Raw genomic sequence first — 14,283 nt, 5'->3', positions numbered from 1 at the left:
AAAGCAGGACCAATCCCCAATTTTTGCCCCAGATCCCTAAATGCCCCCCTCAAGGATTGAACTCACAACCCTGCGTTTAGCAGGCCAGAGATAAAGGACTTCTTTAACCTCCAAGAGTAGACTCTGTGGCAGCCAGTGTTTCTGAGCATCTTTTAACATGGAACAGGCTAAATAAAAGTCTAGACTAAAACCTACAAAAGAGTTTGATATTAGATGCTCATCTGATTTATTTGGTATTTAATAATACACTAACAATTTATACTGTATGGCACAGACTTCAAGAGTAACTAGTGGTGCTCAGTTAGAGGTGGTTCAATTCTTGTGCACCTAATCTGACCCCTTAAAGACGTCTGACTTCCACAGTTTCAACACTTTCTGAAAACCAGCCCCCTTTTAAATACTGTATTTCAATTAGGGCAAAATTTGAAGCACCCTTGAAAATCCTGGCCTTATGTGTACAACAGCTTTCATCACAAAGATTCCAAATTACTTTAAAAGAAGTATATCCGCAAGAGATTTCACAGAATCGTAGAAGATTAGGGTTGGAAGAGACCTCAGGAGGTCATCAATTCCAAACTCCTGCTCAAAGCAGGACCAACCTTCATTACTACTGCCTTCTGCCTCAGAGATGGTTGCATTTCTGTATCTCCGGAAGATCACAGCACACTGCATAATGGTACAGAAGGATGGGAAATCGTGGTACCTGATCCTTCAGGCTGTTGAGCATGCTGAAGTTAGTGAATGTTGATGGCACTCAGCTCCTTGCAGGAGCAATTCAGTGCTTTGCAGGACTGGACCTTTAATATCCATAAATAGCAGACACAACTTTGGTGTTGAGGACTATGCCTTTAAGGGCTGAGCTTTCTAGACAGAGAATCTGGGTGGGGTGCTATGAACCTCCTGTTATCCACAGCCAATTGGAACCAGAGTCATCATAAAGCAGATCTGTTGTTAAGCACCTTAAGCACTGAGGGCTAGGTTCTCAGCTAACGTTTTTAGGCACGTAGAAAACCACTGTAATCCACAAAACTTGAGATAGGTGCTTAGGCTCCCTATACAGTGGTTAGGGAGAGGTATGTCTTTCAGAATACCACAAAAACCAGCATGCTAGGCAGCTCCCTGTGTCCTAAGCCCAGCCCCTCTCAGGGAGATAGGTGCCTAAGTCAGCTGCAGGGAGGTGCCTCCTTCTGCTTGGGACTCTTGGCCGAGGGGGAAGGGGAGGAGGACAATGATGATTTCCCTCATAACCTTTAGCCCTGAGGTTAGAGTACTCACTTGGGATATGGGAGACCCCCCGCAGTTCAAGCTTCCCCGCTGCAGCTGAGGGGGTGAAGATACTGGAGCAGCCCAAACCACTGGGCTATGGGGTATTCTGATTTGGGGCTTCCTCAGACTCTCCCGTTGAAGCTGTTCCACTGCTGATAAATAATTTAAAAAGTCATTGGAGCAAGAGCAACTGGGTCCTGGTCTCCCACCTCCCAGGTGAGTTCTCATGCTTATACATGTGTGCGCTCTTCCCCCACCCCCAACCACTCTTTCATTATTTATTTACAGTGGAGCAGCTCGAGATATCAGAATACCCTATAGAGCAGTGATTAGGGCACTCCACCTGAGAGGTGGCAGATCCCTGTTCAACTACCTTCTCCCCTTCAGTCGGAGAAGGGATTTGAACCGAAGGTGTCTTGCATCCCAGGTGAGTACCCTAACCACTGGGCTAAAATGTTACGAGGAATGTCCTCTTAATCCCTCTACTTCCTTCTACCAGCCATTTTTGGGTGAGCTCACCTGCAGGGGCCGGATCCAGTAAGCAAACTGAGAGCACACTTACCGGATCAGGCCCCACAGGCAAGTCAGGCAGAGGAATGCCCCTATTTCCCCAGTCCATGAATCACACTGGGGTTTACGCATCTGGATGCCTAAAGTGAGGCTGCAGCATGCCTGTGCACAGGCAGAAACATAGGCACCTAGGGATCTTGCACTAGAAAAATTTCGGCAGCCAGTGAGTTTAGGTGCCTACAGAGTTTCATAGTAGTTGAGAAGGCTTGTGTGAATATCAGTAGGGCTTGATTCTGGGATTTAGGCATCTCAAGTGGCAGTTAGGCACCTAGATCCTTCTGTGAATCTAGCCCTGAACACTACAACAACCTTGTGTTTTAAGGTCTTGTTAGGATAACCCAGTCACAATAAACGGCATATGGAAGTCAATTTGTCTGTATTCGCAAAAAGAAAAGGAGGACTTGTGGCACCTTAGAGACGAACAAATTTATTTGAGCATAAGCTTTCATGAGCTACAGCTCACTTCATCAGATGCATCCGATGAAGTGAGCTGTAGCTCACGAAAGCTTATGCTCAAATAAATTTGTTCGTCTCTAAGGTGCCACAAGTCCTCCTTTTCTTTTTGTGAATACAGAATAACGTGGCTGCTATTCTGAAATCCGTATGAATAGAATCCTAGAAATGTAGGGCTGGAAGGGGTCTGAAAACATCATCTGAACCTTCCCTCCAAGCTGAGGCAGGGACATCCTTGACAGGTGTTTGAAGGATTTTAAGAAAAAGGTTAGACAATGCTGGGTATTCCACAACCTCCCTTGGTAACTTATTGCAATACTTAACTATCCTTATAGTTAGAAAGTTTTTCCTAATATCTAACCTAAATCTCAGTTGCTGCAGATTAAGCTGATTACTTGTTGTCCTACCGTCAATGGACATGGAGAGCAATTGATCATTATCCTCTTTATAACAATCCTTTACACATTTGAAGTCTGTTATGAGGTCCCCACTCAGTCTTCTTTTCCCAAGACTGAACATACCCATTCTTTTATCTTTTCTTCATAGATTGTTTTCTGAACCTTTTATAATTTTTGTTGCTCTCATTTGGACTCTGTCCAGTTTGTCCCCGTCTTTCCTAAAGTATGGCGCCAAGAACTGGACAGAGCACTCCACCTGGGGCCTCACTTGTGCCGAGAAGTGTGGAATAATTACTTCCCACATCCTACATATGACTCTCCAGTTAACACACCTCAAAATGATATTACCCTTTTTTTGCAGGTGCATCACATTGTTGACTGGTATTCAATTTGTGATCCAATGTAAACCCCAAGATCATTTTCTGTAGTACTACCACCTACCCAGTTATTTCCCGTTTTGTAGTTACACATTTGATTTTTTTTCCTTCCGAAGTGTACTACATTGCACTTGTCTTTATTTAATTTAATCTTGTTGTTTTCAGACCAATTCTCCAATTTATCCAGGTCATTTTGAATTCTAATTCTGTCCTCTAAAGTGCTTGCAATCCCTTCCAGCTTGATGTCATCCACAGATTTTATAAGCAGACTCTTCACTCCATTAGCCAAGTCATTAATGAAAAATATTGAATTGTACTGGACCCGGGACAGTCCCCTGTGGAACTCCACTAGATGTATTGTCCCGGGTTAGACAGCAAACCATTGATAACTATTCTTTGAATATGGTTTTTCAACCAATTGTGTACTCATTTTATAGTAATTTCTTCTAGACCATATTTCCCTATTTGACTCAGATTTGCCACACTTTTGTGGACATGGGTTGGTAGAAGTCAGACTAGGACCTGGAACCACCCCCGATTTCTGGTGTCTTTTGCATAGGGATGTTCACTTCTACTTATTTAAGCCTCTGCTGTCTCTAAAAACTATTTTTAGCTAGTTCCCAAAAAAGCCTTTTTTAGACATCCAGAAAATCATATACTACTGCACTTCACTCACAGTATGAACACGTCCAGATCATCAGCTTCTGAGCCAGAATAGCCATAACCTCCTTAGGTATACACCGTGAAAGTGAGTTGACACATGGCCATTTTGACATAACTTGGAGAGAAAGCTGCTTTCCACATACATAAAGCTCATAATGTATAAGATCCATTGGCTATTAACACCTCAAAATCAGGGGATAAAATGGCATTTCACTCTTTTGCTAATTTCCCTAAGAAAAAGTCATCATACAAAGGTAGGTTTCGGATACATCACATAATGCCACAAGTGACACCATTTCTGCAGACATCGGTGCTTCATGATCGTACCACATAAATAATTTCAAGTGAACTATATTTTTGAGATCATATTTTTATGGTGGAAATAAAATACCTGAGCAGCAAAAGAAAAGGGAGAAGAAGGCTATGCTGAAATTCAGGGCGAGCAAAAATATATATATATATATATATATATATATATTAATTAAAAAAATATACTGTGTTACAGTAAGTGCTTGGGAAATACTGAATTTATTCTTAATTTAACAAAACAGAAATTTCAGAAAAATACCGTTTACAAATACCCTGTAACGGTAAATCCGTAAGAAATATTGGAATCATTTTCCAAGATCAATCACAAATTAGGTGAAGTGACCATTCAAAATGCAGGTTATGAATTTACTCTCAGAAATCTATTATCAACTGAGGGCTCTCAACCTTGCTTGATGTTTTAATACCCTCCAATGTGATAGAAATGCAGTGTTAATTCTGCTTGACATTCAGACCTTTGCTTGGGGCCTGATTGGAGTATAGAGGAAGAGAGAATCTGACTTGCGTTCTTAAATCATGAAAACAATCTGCATAATCTTCAGGCTGTAAATAGAATCTAACATTTATATGCTGCAGGGGAAAGAGATAAGCTCTTAAATACAGAAATCTGTGGGCCCTGCATTATTACTAAACAAAAACAATACTTAACTTGACAGCTCTTGGCGTTAGTGGAGAAAAATACATTACCATCTAGTGTACTTGGGGCCAAATTCTGCATTTGTGTGTGTGCATTTTGGCTTCCATCAGATTAACATAATTTCACATTTCAAAGAAAAATACAATAACATTTGCTTCTCTTAAAGAAATTGGGGCAGTTTTCAGTTTTTGCTGAAAAGCAAGTATCAACGCAAACAACATTATACTTCTTTAAAGCAATATTGAGATTCTTTTCAAGCTGTTCAGTCATTGTGATGAGTTGTTCTTCCTTATGCTGTTCCTCGTGCATTCAAAAGGATACATTTTACACTTCTATATTTGGAAACCTGCAAAACTTACTCCTCAAATTTCCTAAAATGATTTTCCTTGGGGGCATGAACTAAGCTAATTTACTGTCATTTTCACAGTAGCAGTAGTGAAGTTAAGACTCAAACTTCCTGTCAACTTAATGCTTTTGCTTATTGCTGGGTACCTTATAATGATTGACAATCAGCTAATTATGTACATGGCTACTAGTCTAGATGGTGTTTGTTTTTTTTAAAAAAAACAAAACCCTGATTTGGGAGAATGTGGCATAGGAATGGGTTAAATGTGTTACTAACAAATGCTATTACTCCTCTGGTCCCACTGCTCCCATGTTGATGGCTTAGAGCAGACGTACTGACCCTCCAAGCCACATCAGATGAACTTCAGAAGTTACAGAGCCGGGATTTGCCTGCTGGGGCTTGGGGTTTCTGCCCTGCGGGAGGCACCTACCAAGGCTCAGGGCTTCGGTGTTGCATCTGCTGAAGCCCTGAGCCCCAACAGGCATGCCCCACAGTGCTGAAGCTCCCCTCTGCATGCCCCTCCCACCTGGGTCAGGTAGGTGGAGAAGGGGGGGGCACTCCACGAGCCGAACTTGAACTTTAAAAGAGCCAGTGGGGCCACCCCTGGTTTACAGCAACATTACAGTGTCTGTATATATTTGCATACTTACTTCTACAGGCCCAAGTTACATTATTAGCTGAATAACAGCCCATATCCAGTACTGTGTATTGGGGAACTCACTTCTGTGCAGAGGACCTGGGCAACTTGAAACCTCAAGTAAGGCATAAGTGAGACTTCAGTGGTTCCTCATGCAGGCCCTTTGCACAGGGGCAAAGACAGCCTGAACATTAAAACGGCACTAAGATGAGGATGCAACTCGTATTGTTGAATGTATTTTCCTCAGTCCAACCGTTTGTGTTCCAATCCTAGAAAAGAAAAATTACTGATTTTATTTTTCCTCTCTACAGAGAAGAGAGTGAGAGCGTGCTGACACTGAAAGGTTTGACTCCAACAGGAATGCTGCCCAGTGGTGTACTCTCTGGAGGGAAGCAAACTCTGCAAAGTGGTAAGCATGTTTGTGTGCCATTCCATGTATAAAACAATAGACTGAACTGCAGAAGCCAAGGAAAAATAATCACAATCTTCCAAAGGAAAAAATTAAAGTACAAAATAAAACAGATGGTTTGTAATACTTGCTCATGTGTGAGTAGTTCTTATAAGGCCACTTTTCAAGTCTTATTATGTCCCACTGATTTTCAGAGAGAGAAATCAGAAAATAATCTTTACAAACATAATAAATCAGCATTACCTATAAAGTACTTTCTATTCCACCCAGTTCATAGGAAAAAAATAGAGACTATACAAACTCTTTTGCTATTCCCAGTACTGCAGATTCAGCATAAATAATGACAATCAAACTGTATTCTGTCTGCTATCTTCTCCTTCCTCATTGAGAATCACCAACAAAAATAGTTCTAGAATTGGAATTTATCTTCTGACGATTCTAAATGATGATGTAAGAGATACATAAAAGAAAGCAATTTCACAATCTGCATGAATCTGAAGTAAGGTATTTATTAATACTCTGGTCGCTATGTATGCAAGCACAATACACTTTTTCTTTCCAATTTTGTAGAAAGACATGTTACAGGGATATTGTAAGTATGTAGCAGGGATACATTTGATGTAATATTCCTCTTGGAATTTGGAGTTGCAAAAGCGTGTTTAATACTGTATTACTATATGCTCTCTTTTTTTTGTTTATCGTTCAATATATGCCAGGCACCCAAGAATGTTTTATATTTCTATAGTATAGTTCTGTTGTCAATACATGTGAGAAATGGAAATTCACTTTATATTTTTAACACAGTCTCAGCCTCTTATTTTCCTGTTTCCTTCCTGGAGTATTCTTTCTCTTTGTATTTTTCCCTTTACTGTCTCTTTTCTCTTACCTAGAAGATTCAGGTATTCTGTGGTGTGGTTTTTTTTTTGTTTGTTTGTTTGGGGGTGGGAGGAGGGGAGGAGGATGTGACTTGTGTGTTACACAGAGAGTAATGATCTGCTTTGAAAATGCTGCAATATGATTCACCAGAATGCCCATCTCAGTGTTTCGGTAGAATTATGGTATTTATCCAGACTCTTCTCATTATCATTTCTTTAGACTTGTCAGAGAATTTGGTCCAAGGAAAACGTTATTGTCATCTAGTCAAAAAATTAGGAACCAAACTCACTTAGAATGATGCCAAAAAGTTCTAGTTAAAATGACTAAAAGGAAAATCCCCTCATACTGCAGCATTCTGGCTTAGTAAAACATTCCTATACACAACCCATTACATTAGTTAACACAGAGTACACCATTCACCAACTATTCTGATATCTACATAGTTTGTTAGCACATTTTCATAGTACTATACGTATTAACAGAAAATTTGACCCATAAGTTCTGTGGAAGTATACATTTCAGTAGTCATTATTTATTTCTAAGATGTTAGTGCTACTTTGGATCCAGTTAGTCATCTTAATTTCTAACCACAGTCATTATATTTCTTTTAGTTTTTTGTTTCATTTTTGTTTCTATTTTTCAAGTCCCTTGATTTACCATCCTCTTACTTTTTAGCCTGCAAGATATAGGCTCACTGTTGTGTGTGTGGATTCCCATGGGTGACTTCTCCATGCAACAGGACGACAATATACGTCTTTTAGCATTGATCTCAATCTATATTTAACATAACTACAAAAAACTTATTTTTTTATTTAAAAAAATCATCTCAAGTTGAAGAAAAGGGGAAAAGCTAAAAGCTTTGACTCTTAATCTGTTTTCTGAAGTAGTAGGTTTTTTATCAAAATTTCTTAATAAATATCTTGACTGTGCCATCATTAAGTTCGATTTCATTTCCTGACCCCTTCAGCTTCGGAGTCTCTGGCTGTAAGAACAAATTCAAACTGACTAGTTATTTTGAATAGGGATATTTTTTTAAAAAATTGATCAACAATGGTGTACGTTACAGAGCAGCAACCTCCTAACCATAAAAGTTTCTGACCAAGCTGTTATATTTTTGCTACCAGCAGCTTTAAATCTCATATTTATCCCTTCCGTGTGTTAAATACCATCTGATTTAAAATGTTAAAAATGCTTGGATTTCAAAGATGATTGTGTAATGAGGGAGGTATGCAGATAGAGCTGGGACATGCATTGATACTGAGCTAACTTGCAAGTAAAAGAGACACAGTTTGTATTAACCCTCTGTCGTCTTCTTTTGGTTTTTTAAGTCAGGAAAGAGAACAAATGTTTATATTACCAGTTGTAAATTTTGCCCTTTTCTCTTAAATGACATTTCAGTCCTGTGCAGTACTAATAGCAACTAGTGTTCTCCAAACTGAGATAATAAATGGTGTGAATTTCTTCTGCTGGCTTTATGCCACTTCCCTCCTGCCCTTTTTGACACATTTTTTGGTAAATGCTGCAGTAGTTTTACAGCACACTGTGTAGGTCAGATGCACAATGACAATTTTTGTCAGCTTCTTTGAGTTAAAAGAAAATTTGTCAAATTTTGTTTTTTTTCTTAAAGTTTAATTTGTGAATCCTTCAGCTTCCCAAAACATTTTCTACCGCTCAAACCAGCCTGCAAACTAGACCTATTCTGTTCCTTGTATAGCATTTCTGTGTTGTCTTCTGTGCCGAAATCCAGCACTTACAGTAACATTAGTTATTAGCTCCTTTGCTATTCACTGACTTGTTCTTAGAGTTAAAATCCTCTGCTCATTTTTCTCATTCGTTTTGCTACCCCCTTTCTTCCCTTCAGCGACTGTTGAGGCTATTGAGGCTGATGAAGGTAAATTGGCCAGTCCCCTTTCTGTTGTTGCTGCAACAGATAAGGGCTCTGCTGGGTGTATTCATTTTGCTGTAGCTTGTACAGATTGTGTGGGTGTTGGGCTAACAATTGTGGCTCGGTATTAACCAAAGTATACTTGCTTTAAAGGGGAAAGTCTTTTTGTTGTGTTGTTTTTTTCTTAAAGGTACAATGATGTTCTAATTTGTGTACATTAAACTAAGTACTGAGTAGCGTGACAAGGGGACTTTTAGCTGAAAGAGAAAGGGACATGGCAGCAGTTAGTAAATGCTCTTTGACACATAACTCATAAGCTGTATTCTTAGGGCTGAATCATTTCTCTGCCTCAAATCATTTTCAGCTATCATTGATAAAGAAGAAAACAGGCAACTTTATAAACATGGTTGGGGGTGGTGGGGCTGAAGTCACTAGTAAAGAAGTAATTTTGAATGGTTCTTTGTTACAGTTCAACATGTTTTTTATGTCTCTCTAAAAAGTAAAACATGAGACATTTGTCTGCAAGATGTCCGTTTCTTCTAGTAGTATCAGTTAATGTGCTGGGTATTTATATTAGAGCAACCATTAGCACCAGCACCATCTAAGCTACAGATCTAAAGAGACTGGCTGCCTCAGAAGATTTATGAATGCTTAGTATTGCAAACTTTGGTGCTTTTATTGATGATCCTTTTAATTTAATCCACATGCAATTTTATTAACCATACTGTTAAGATCTAACTTTATATTTAAATAAGTATACACAGTATGCAATCAGTAATGTAAAGTTTTGGAAGAAGAATTTCAAAGTTCCCCTTTAAAACAAAATTCTTTTCAGTTGTATTTTGTTCTTGCCCCCCTAAAAATAGTTGACTTTTTAGCAAAAAAAAATCTCGTTGTCATGGTCATTTGGTATGATGATAAAAGTGCCTTTTTTGGCCATTTGAATTTTTTTGATCTGTATAAAGCAGTGAACACAATTGTAGAACAAAATAAGTAAGAGAAAATACAACTGCTTTCTAAATAGCAGTGAGTGAGCTGCTATTTATGTTGGAATTATCTATTCCTATTGGCAAATTCTAATCTGCAGTGTGCATTCTCGTTGACAGTTTGGCTGTTTTCTGTGATTTCTGTGACTATGTGTCGTGTTTAGTAAACTCTCAGTGTCAACTGCTAATACTTGTTGTCTGACCAGCAACTACAGCAGAGCACATTCTTCAGCACTCAGGTTTATAATATGTCTGCTTGAAATAAAACTGATTGAATACAAGCCCCATTCCAGGAATATTCATTCTTCAAGTTATTCCTTCATTTGCCATTATCACTGGTTAGCCACTATAACCATACATATTTTTACTAAATAAAGCAAACAAATGCCAGATAAAAGGTTATTTCCCCTTATAAGCATCACTGTAGTTGTTCACTGGGGCCTGATCCTGTGAGACGATCAGCACCCACAACTTCCAATGGGCTGAGAACCTTGAAGGGTCAGCCTGCAGAAGAGGAGACAAGATTTCCAGCTTAACACAGCCACCGTCTGTTAAACTTTCTTTAAGGGTTTGGCATTGGTGTTCATTAGACATCTTTATTTTAGGGGTGGAATTAAAGAAGAAGCTTTGCTGTGGGCCTTGCCCTCTTTCCACTTCTCCTCCCCCTTCAATTGAGTAATCACCATTATGTTAAATTAGTATATGTTAAAATAGTATATGCAAAAAAACCCATGCACATCAAAGTTTACTTGAAATATGAAACATCCATTAAATTGGTTAAAGAAATTAATCCTGAGGAACAAATTAGTGCACACCTTTGCACAGGAATGGTTGGCAAAATTTACGCATGACAGCTGCTTTTCACGCTCCCCACAAAATTCAGTGAGTGGTATGTTGGTACCAGGGACTTTTTTGTAAGAGATACTAAGAAGAAAAGTGCTAGCCACTTCAGAGTTGGGAGAAGATGCTGAATTTACAGAAACTTTTCTTTTTGGTAGGGTGTGGTTCTGTTGGGTCAGATTGGGAGGGGAAATGTTTATCTCTCAAACTCCTTTACCTTGTTGTCCCAGCAAGTTTGCGTGTTCCTGGTACTAATACACCATCTCTGCTATGTGGCATGTTAAGGTAGAAGTATAACAAAAACGCAACCAACGTTCTGGAAATACGGTAAATTGATTTGATTTTGAATAGACGAGAAAAATGCACGGAAGGCTACAAAAAGTTATATTAATGGCTGTCAACAACTCTTTGCCTACAGTGCCTTTTTTTCTTCTGTTTTAAATAGATGTCTCTTCAAAAATAAGTCCTGTAATAAAATAGTTGTATCAGATTCTACAGATAGTTTTGCCTAATCTGTGGACACCTGCTGAGATCAATGAAATTGTCATTGCTGAAGGACAGATTCATTGACTTTTTTAATTCAGTTATTGGGTCCTATGCTGATATATTTTCAAAGTTAAGAGGAACAAATATGCCAGAAGAATGATATTTTTAGTCCATGTCATACTGAATTACTCCAGTTTAACCAAATTACTTTCTAGGACCCAGGAGATGACAGGGAAAGTTACTGCTCTTGAGTAACACATGAGCAGTTGATCCGTGATTAAAAAATTGTAAGGCATTCCAAAAGGATTATAGGACTATCCCTGTTTGATATCTTTAATGTGTATCCATCAAATTGATCACTCTGTGCCATACATGATTTCTGATTGGCACAGTATGTAAGTCTTTATTCAGTCCTTACTCCAAAAATAAGTCCTTGAAAGTTTGCCAGAGTAAGGATGCTAAGGTTGGACACAAGGTTTAAGGCTTTAATTTATTACAACGAAGTATAGATAGATAGTCATTTTGCCTTGAGCACTGCTCATAATTACAAATTGTAGCTTTATGTCAGCTTCATAATATTTTAAGCCAAACTCAAGTGGACAAAAAGATATTAGAATTTAATCTTGTTGAAAGACATTTGGTTTGCGAGAGACATTGGTTGTTAATTTTTCAGTTTTTTCCAAATACGGTAAGAAGTCTATTGTGCTATCAGATTTTGTCATTTTGTTCATCACAATGAGGGAATTTCTCAGTTACTGACTGTTGATAAATTGATAAAATACCAACAGTTTGACTTTGCTAACTTCCTTCTTTTTTTTAATAATCCTTTATTTAGCTATCAAAGGATTCTCACCACAGCATAAGATCACTAGTTTTGAAGAAGCCAAAGGCTTAGATCGAATTAATGAGAGGATGCCTCCTCGCAGAGATGCCATGCCATCTGATGCCAACCTTAACTCCATCAACAAGGCAATCTCCTCAGAGACTAATGGCACTGACAGCAATGGCAGTAATAGCAGTAATATTCAGTGACCACTTCCTGTTTTTTTAGCTGCAGGGCATGATGGGATTGCTGCACATCAACGGTTGGATGTTCTTGCCTCTGATAATAGCTTACTTGCTCTGGGAGCCAGATGTTGGAGTCAGTTTACAATATCATCTAAGAAGAGATAGTAAACTTTATTTTGGTGGGTGGGGGGTGGGGGCTAAACACCTCCTTTGGATATGCCTTTAAAATGCTTATAGAAATATGAAAGCTAATGCTGGTATATATTGCAAAGTTAGGGGAATTGAACATGTTTTCCTACTGCATTGGGAACTTCTAGATATGTTACTGAAAGGCCTTTTATTATGTTACTGGACATGAAAACTTTGTCTAATTTCTTACTAACTATTGTACGTTTACAGTTGCAGCACTAAATATGGATGACATCAAAACATTTTTAACAAAATGATGTACAAACTAAATAAGGACTATTTATTGATAATGTTTTGCTACTCTTGTCAGACAATGGCTATAAAATAAATTAGGCAGTCTTTAAAAATATAAAAACAGAATGTTGCAAATTTGTTAAAAATGCCAAAAAAGGAAAAAAAAAAAAAGACAGTTTAATTTTGTACAGATTATGCTTACCTCAGGTTTCTTTAGTGTGCTTCAATGCCCTTCTTTAAATATAACACTTATCTTACTAATTTGGCAGCAAGTATCTTTTTCTTCAACTTAAAAAAAACTGGAATAATGCTACCATTTATCTTTTTTTTTTTTTGCTGTTTATATTTAGGGGGGGTTGTTTGTTTTTGGGGGGGCAGTTTTTCGTAAATCAAGTCTTGGTTGTGGCTTGCTGAATTTAAATATTTATGAGTGGTGCATTTTTAAGTATAGTGAACAAGACACCATATTAAGTGCAGTGAAAAGCATCTATATTCTGTAAAAATCTGCCTATGCATGTTTTTTAAGAAAAAAATTGGCTGTATAGGCCTGTATGGGACTGTAATGCGCTTAGTGGTCTGACTTATACTGGAAATGTATGTATACTGGCGTACTTTATATTCTCTAAAAAAAAAAATGCTTAATGCCTTTGAAATTTTGTAATCAAAAAGAGCTTTGAAAAATCTAAGGGGGAAAGTATTCTTAAAAAGTTTTTAACATAAGCTTGTCAGTGCACATATAGATGGTTAGCATGTTTAGCAAACCTTGTGAAATTTAAATAAGTTTGTAGTTACATGTGAAACTCTAAATGCATGATAACTGTTAATGTCATAATGGTTTAGTCATTTAGTTATGTTCTGTCATGTGCCACAAAATGTGTAATTTTTTCACTTTTTTCCCTTTGTATATCAGTTACGGGTTACAACTGGTTCATTTTAAAAAAGAAAAACAAAACAGTCCATTGATATTTTTTAACAATTGTATAAGTGCCCAAGTAATTCACTACAGCCTACAGCCTTGCCTTTGTAATTTGACTTCTGAAATGTTGGCAATCAAAGCATGCACTTGTAATGATGAAAAAAGCATTTTATATTACTACTCAATAAAAATGTGCATGAATTTAAGGTGCTTTTCTCTCTCTGGCTGAATCTCTCAAGAATGCATGCTCCTACACACACCTTGTTCTCATTATTTCCTTTTTTTCATACAGAAGAAAAGACATCCATTTAGGAGATAAATGCCACAGGATGGCTTGAAACTTCTAGTGAAAGGTCATCTTTTTACTAAAGACAAAATAATTTATTACCAAGTTGTTTCAGAGTTCTTGGATGTTTCAACTGTAATAAAGAGCTGAAAACGGCCATTATTTCTGTTTTTCCCCAAATTCCAAGCCGAGTTGTTTTTCTCCTACACTGTGTACCATGTACTGCAACTATTTTGACAAACAATGTGAAAAGCTTACTGTGTGCCCTATTTCACTGCTCTTTCTAGTGTCTTATATTTCCCATACACTTTCCTCTTTCTAGCTAACATCATTGCAGGTAGATTAACCAGATATCCCAATTTTATAGGGACAGTCCTGATTTTTGGGTCTTTTTCTTATATAGGCTCCTATTACCGCCATCCCAATTTTTCACACTTGCTATCTGGTCACCCTAATTGCAGATTTAGCTTGCAGCAACGGATAGTGTATTTCTG

At 37.9% G+C, this 14,283-nt stretch overlaps 1 protein-coding gene across 3 annotated transcripts in view; it reads left to right on the top strand.

Moving 5' to 3' along the window:
• The window catches only part of PPP3CA (protein phosphatase 3 catalytic subunit alpha), a 334,427-nt gene extending 320,714 nt beyond the window's left edge, over positions 1-13,713 (top strand). For 2 of the 3 annotated variants that reach the window (XM_073340794.1, XM_073340796.1), the window contains 3 exons: positions 5,986-6,083; positions 8,821-8,850; positions 11,992-13,713. In XM_073340794.1, coding sequence (XP_073196895.1) covers positions 5,986-6,083; positions 8,821-8,850; positions 11,992-12,188 — 325 coding nt within the window. In that variant the 3' untranslated portion in view covers positions 12,189-13,713. The remainder of the gene's footprint in view (positions 1-5,985; positions 6,084-8,820; positions 8,851-11,991) is intronic. The other variant, XM_073340795.1, reaches the window with a different exon arrangement.
• The last annotated feature ends 570 nt before the right edge of the window (positions 13,714-14,283 follow it).

Source organism: Lepidochelys kempii, chromosome 4 (assembly GCF_965140265.1).
Source record: "Lepidochelys kempii isolate rLepKem1 chromosome 4, rLepKem1.hap2, whole genome shotgun sequence".
In the NCBI taxonomy this organism is placed as follows: domain Eukaryota; kingdom Metazoa; phylum Chordata; order Testudines; family Cheloniidae; genus Lepidochelys; species Lepidochelys kempii.
This window is presented reverse-complemented; position numbering and strand designations above follow the sequence as displayed.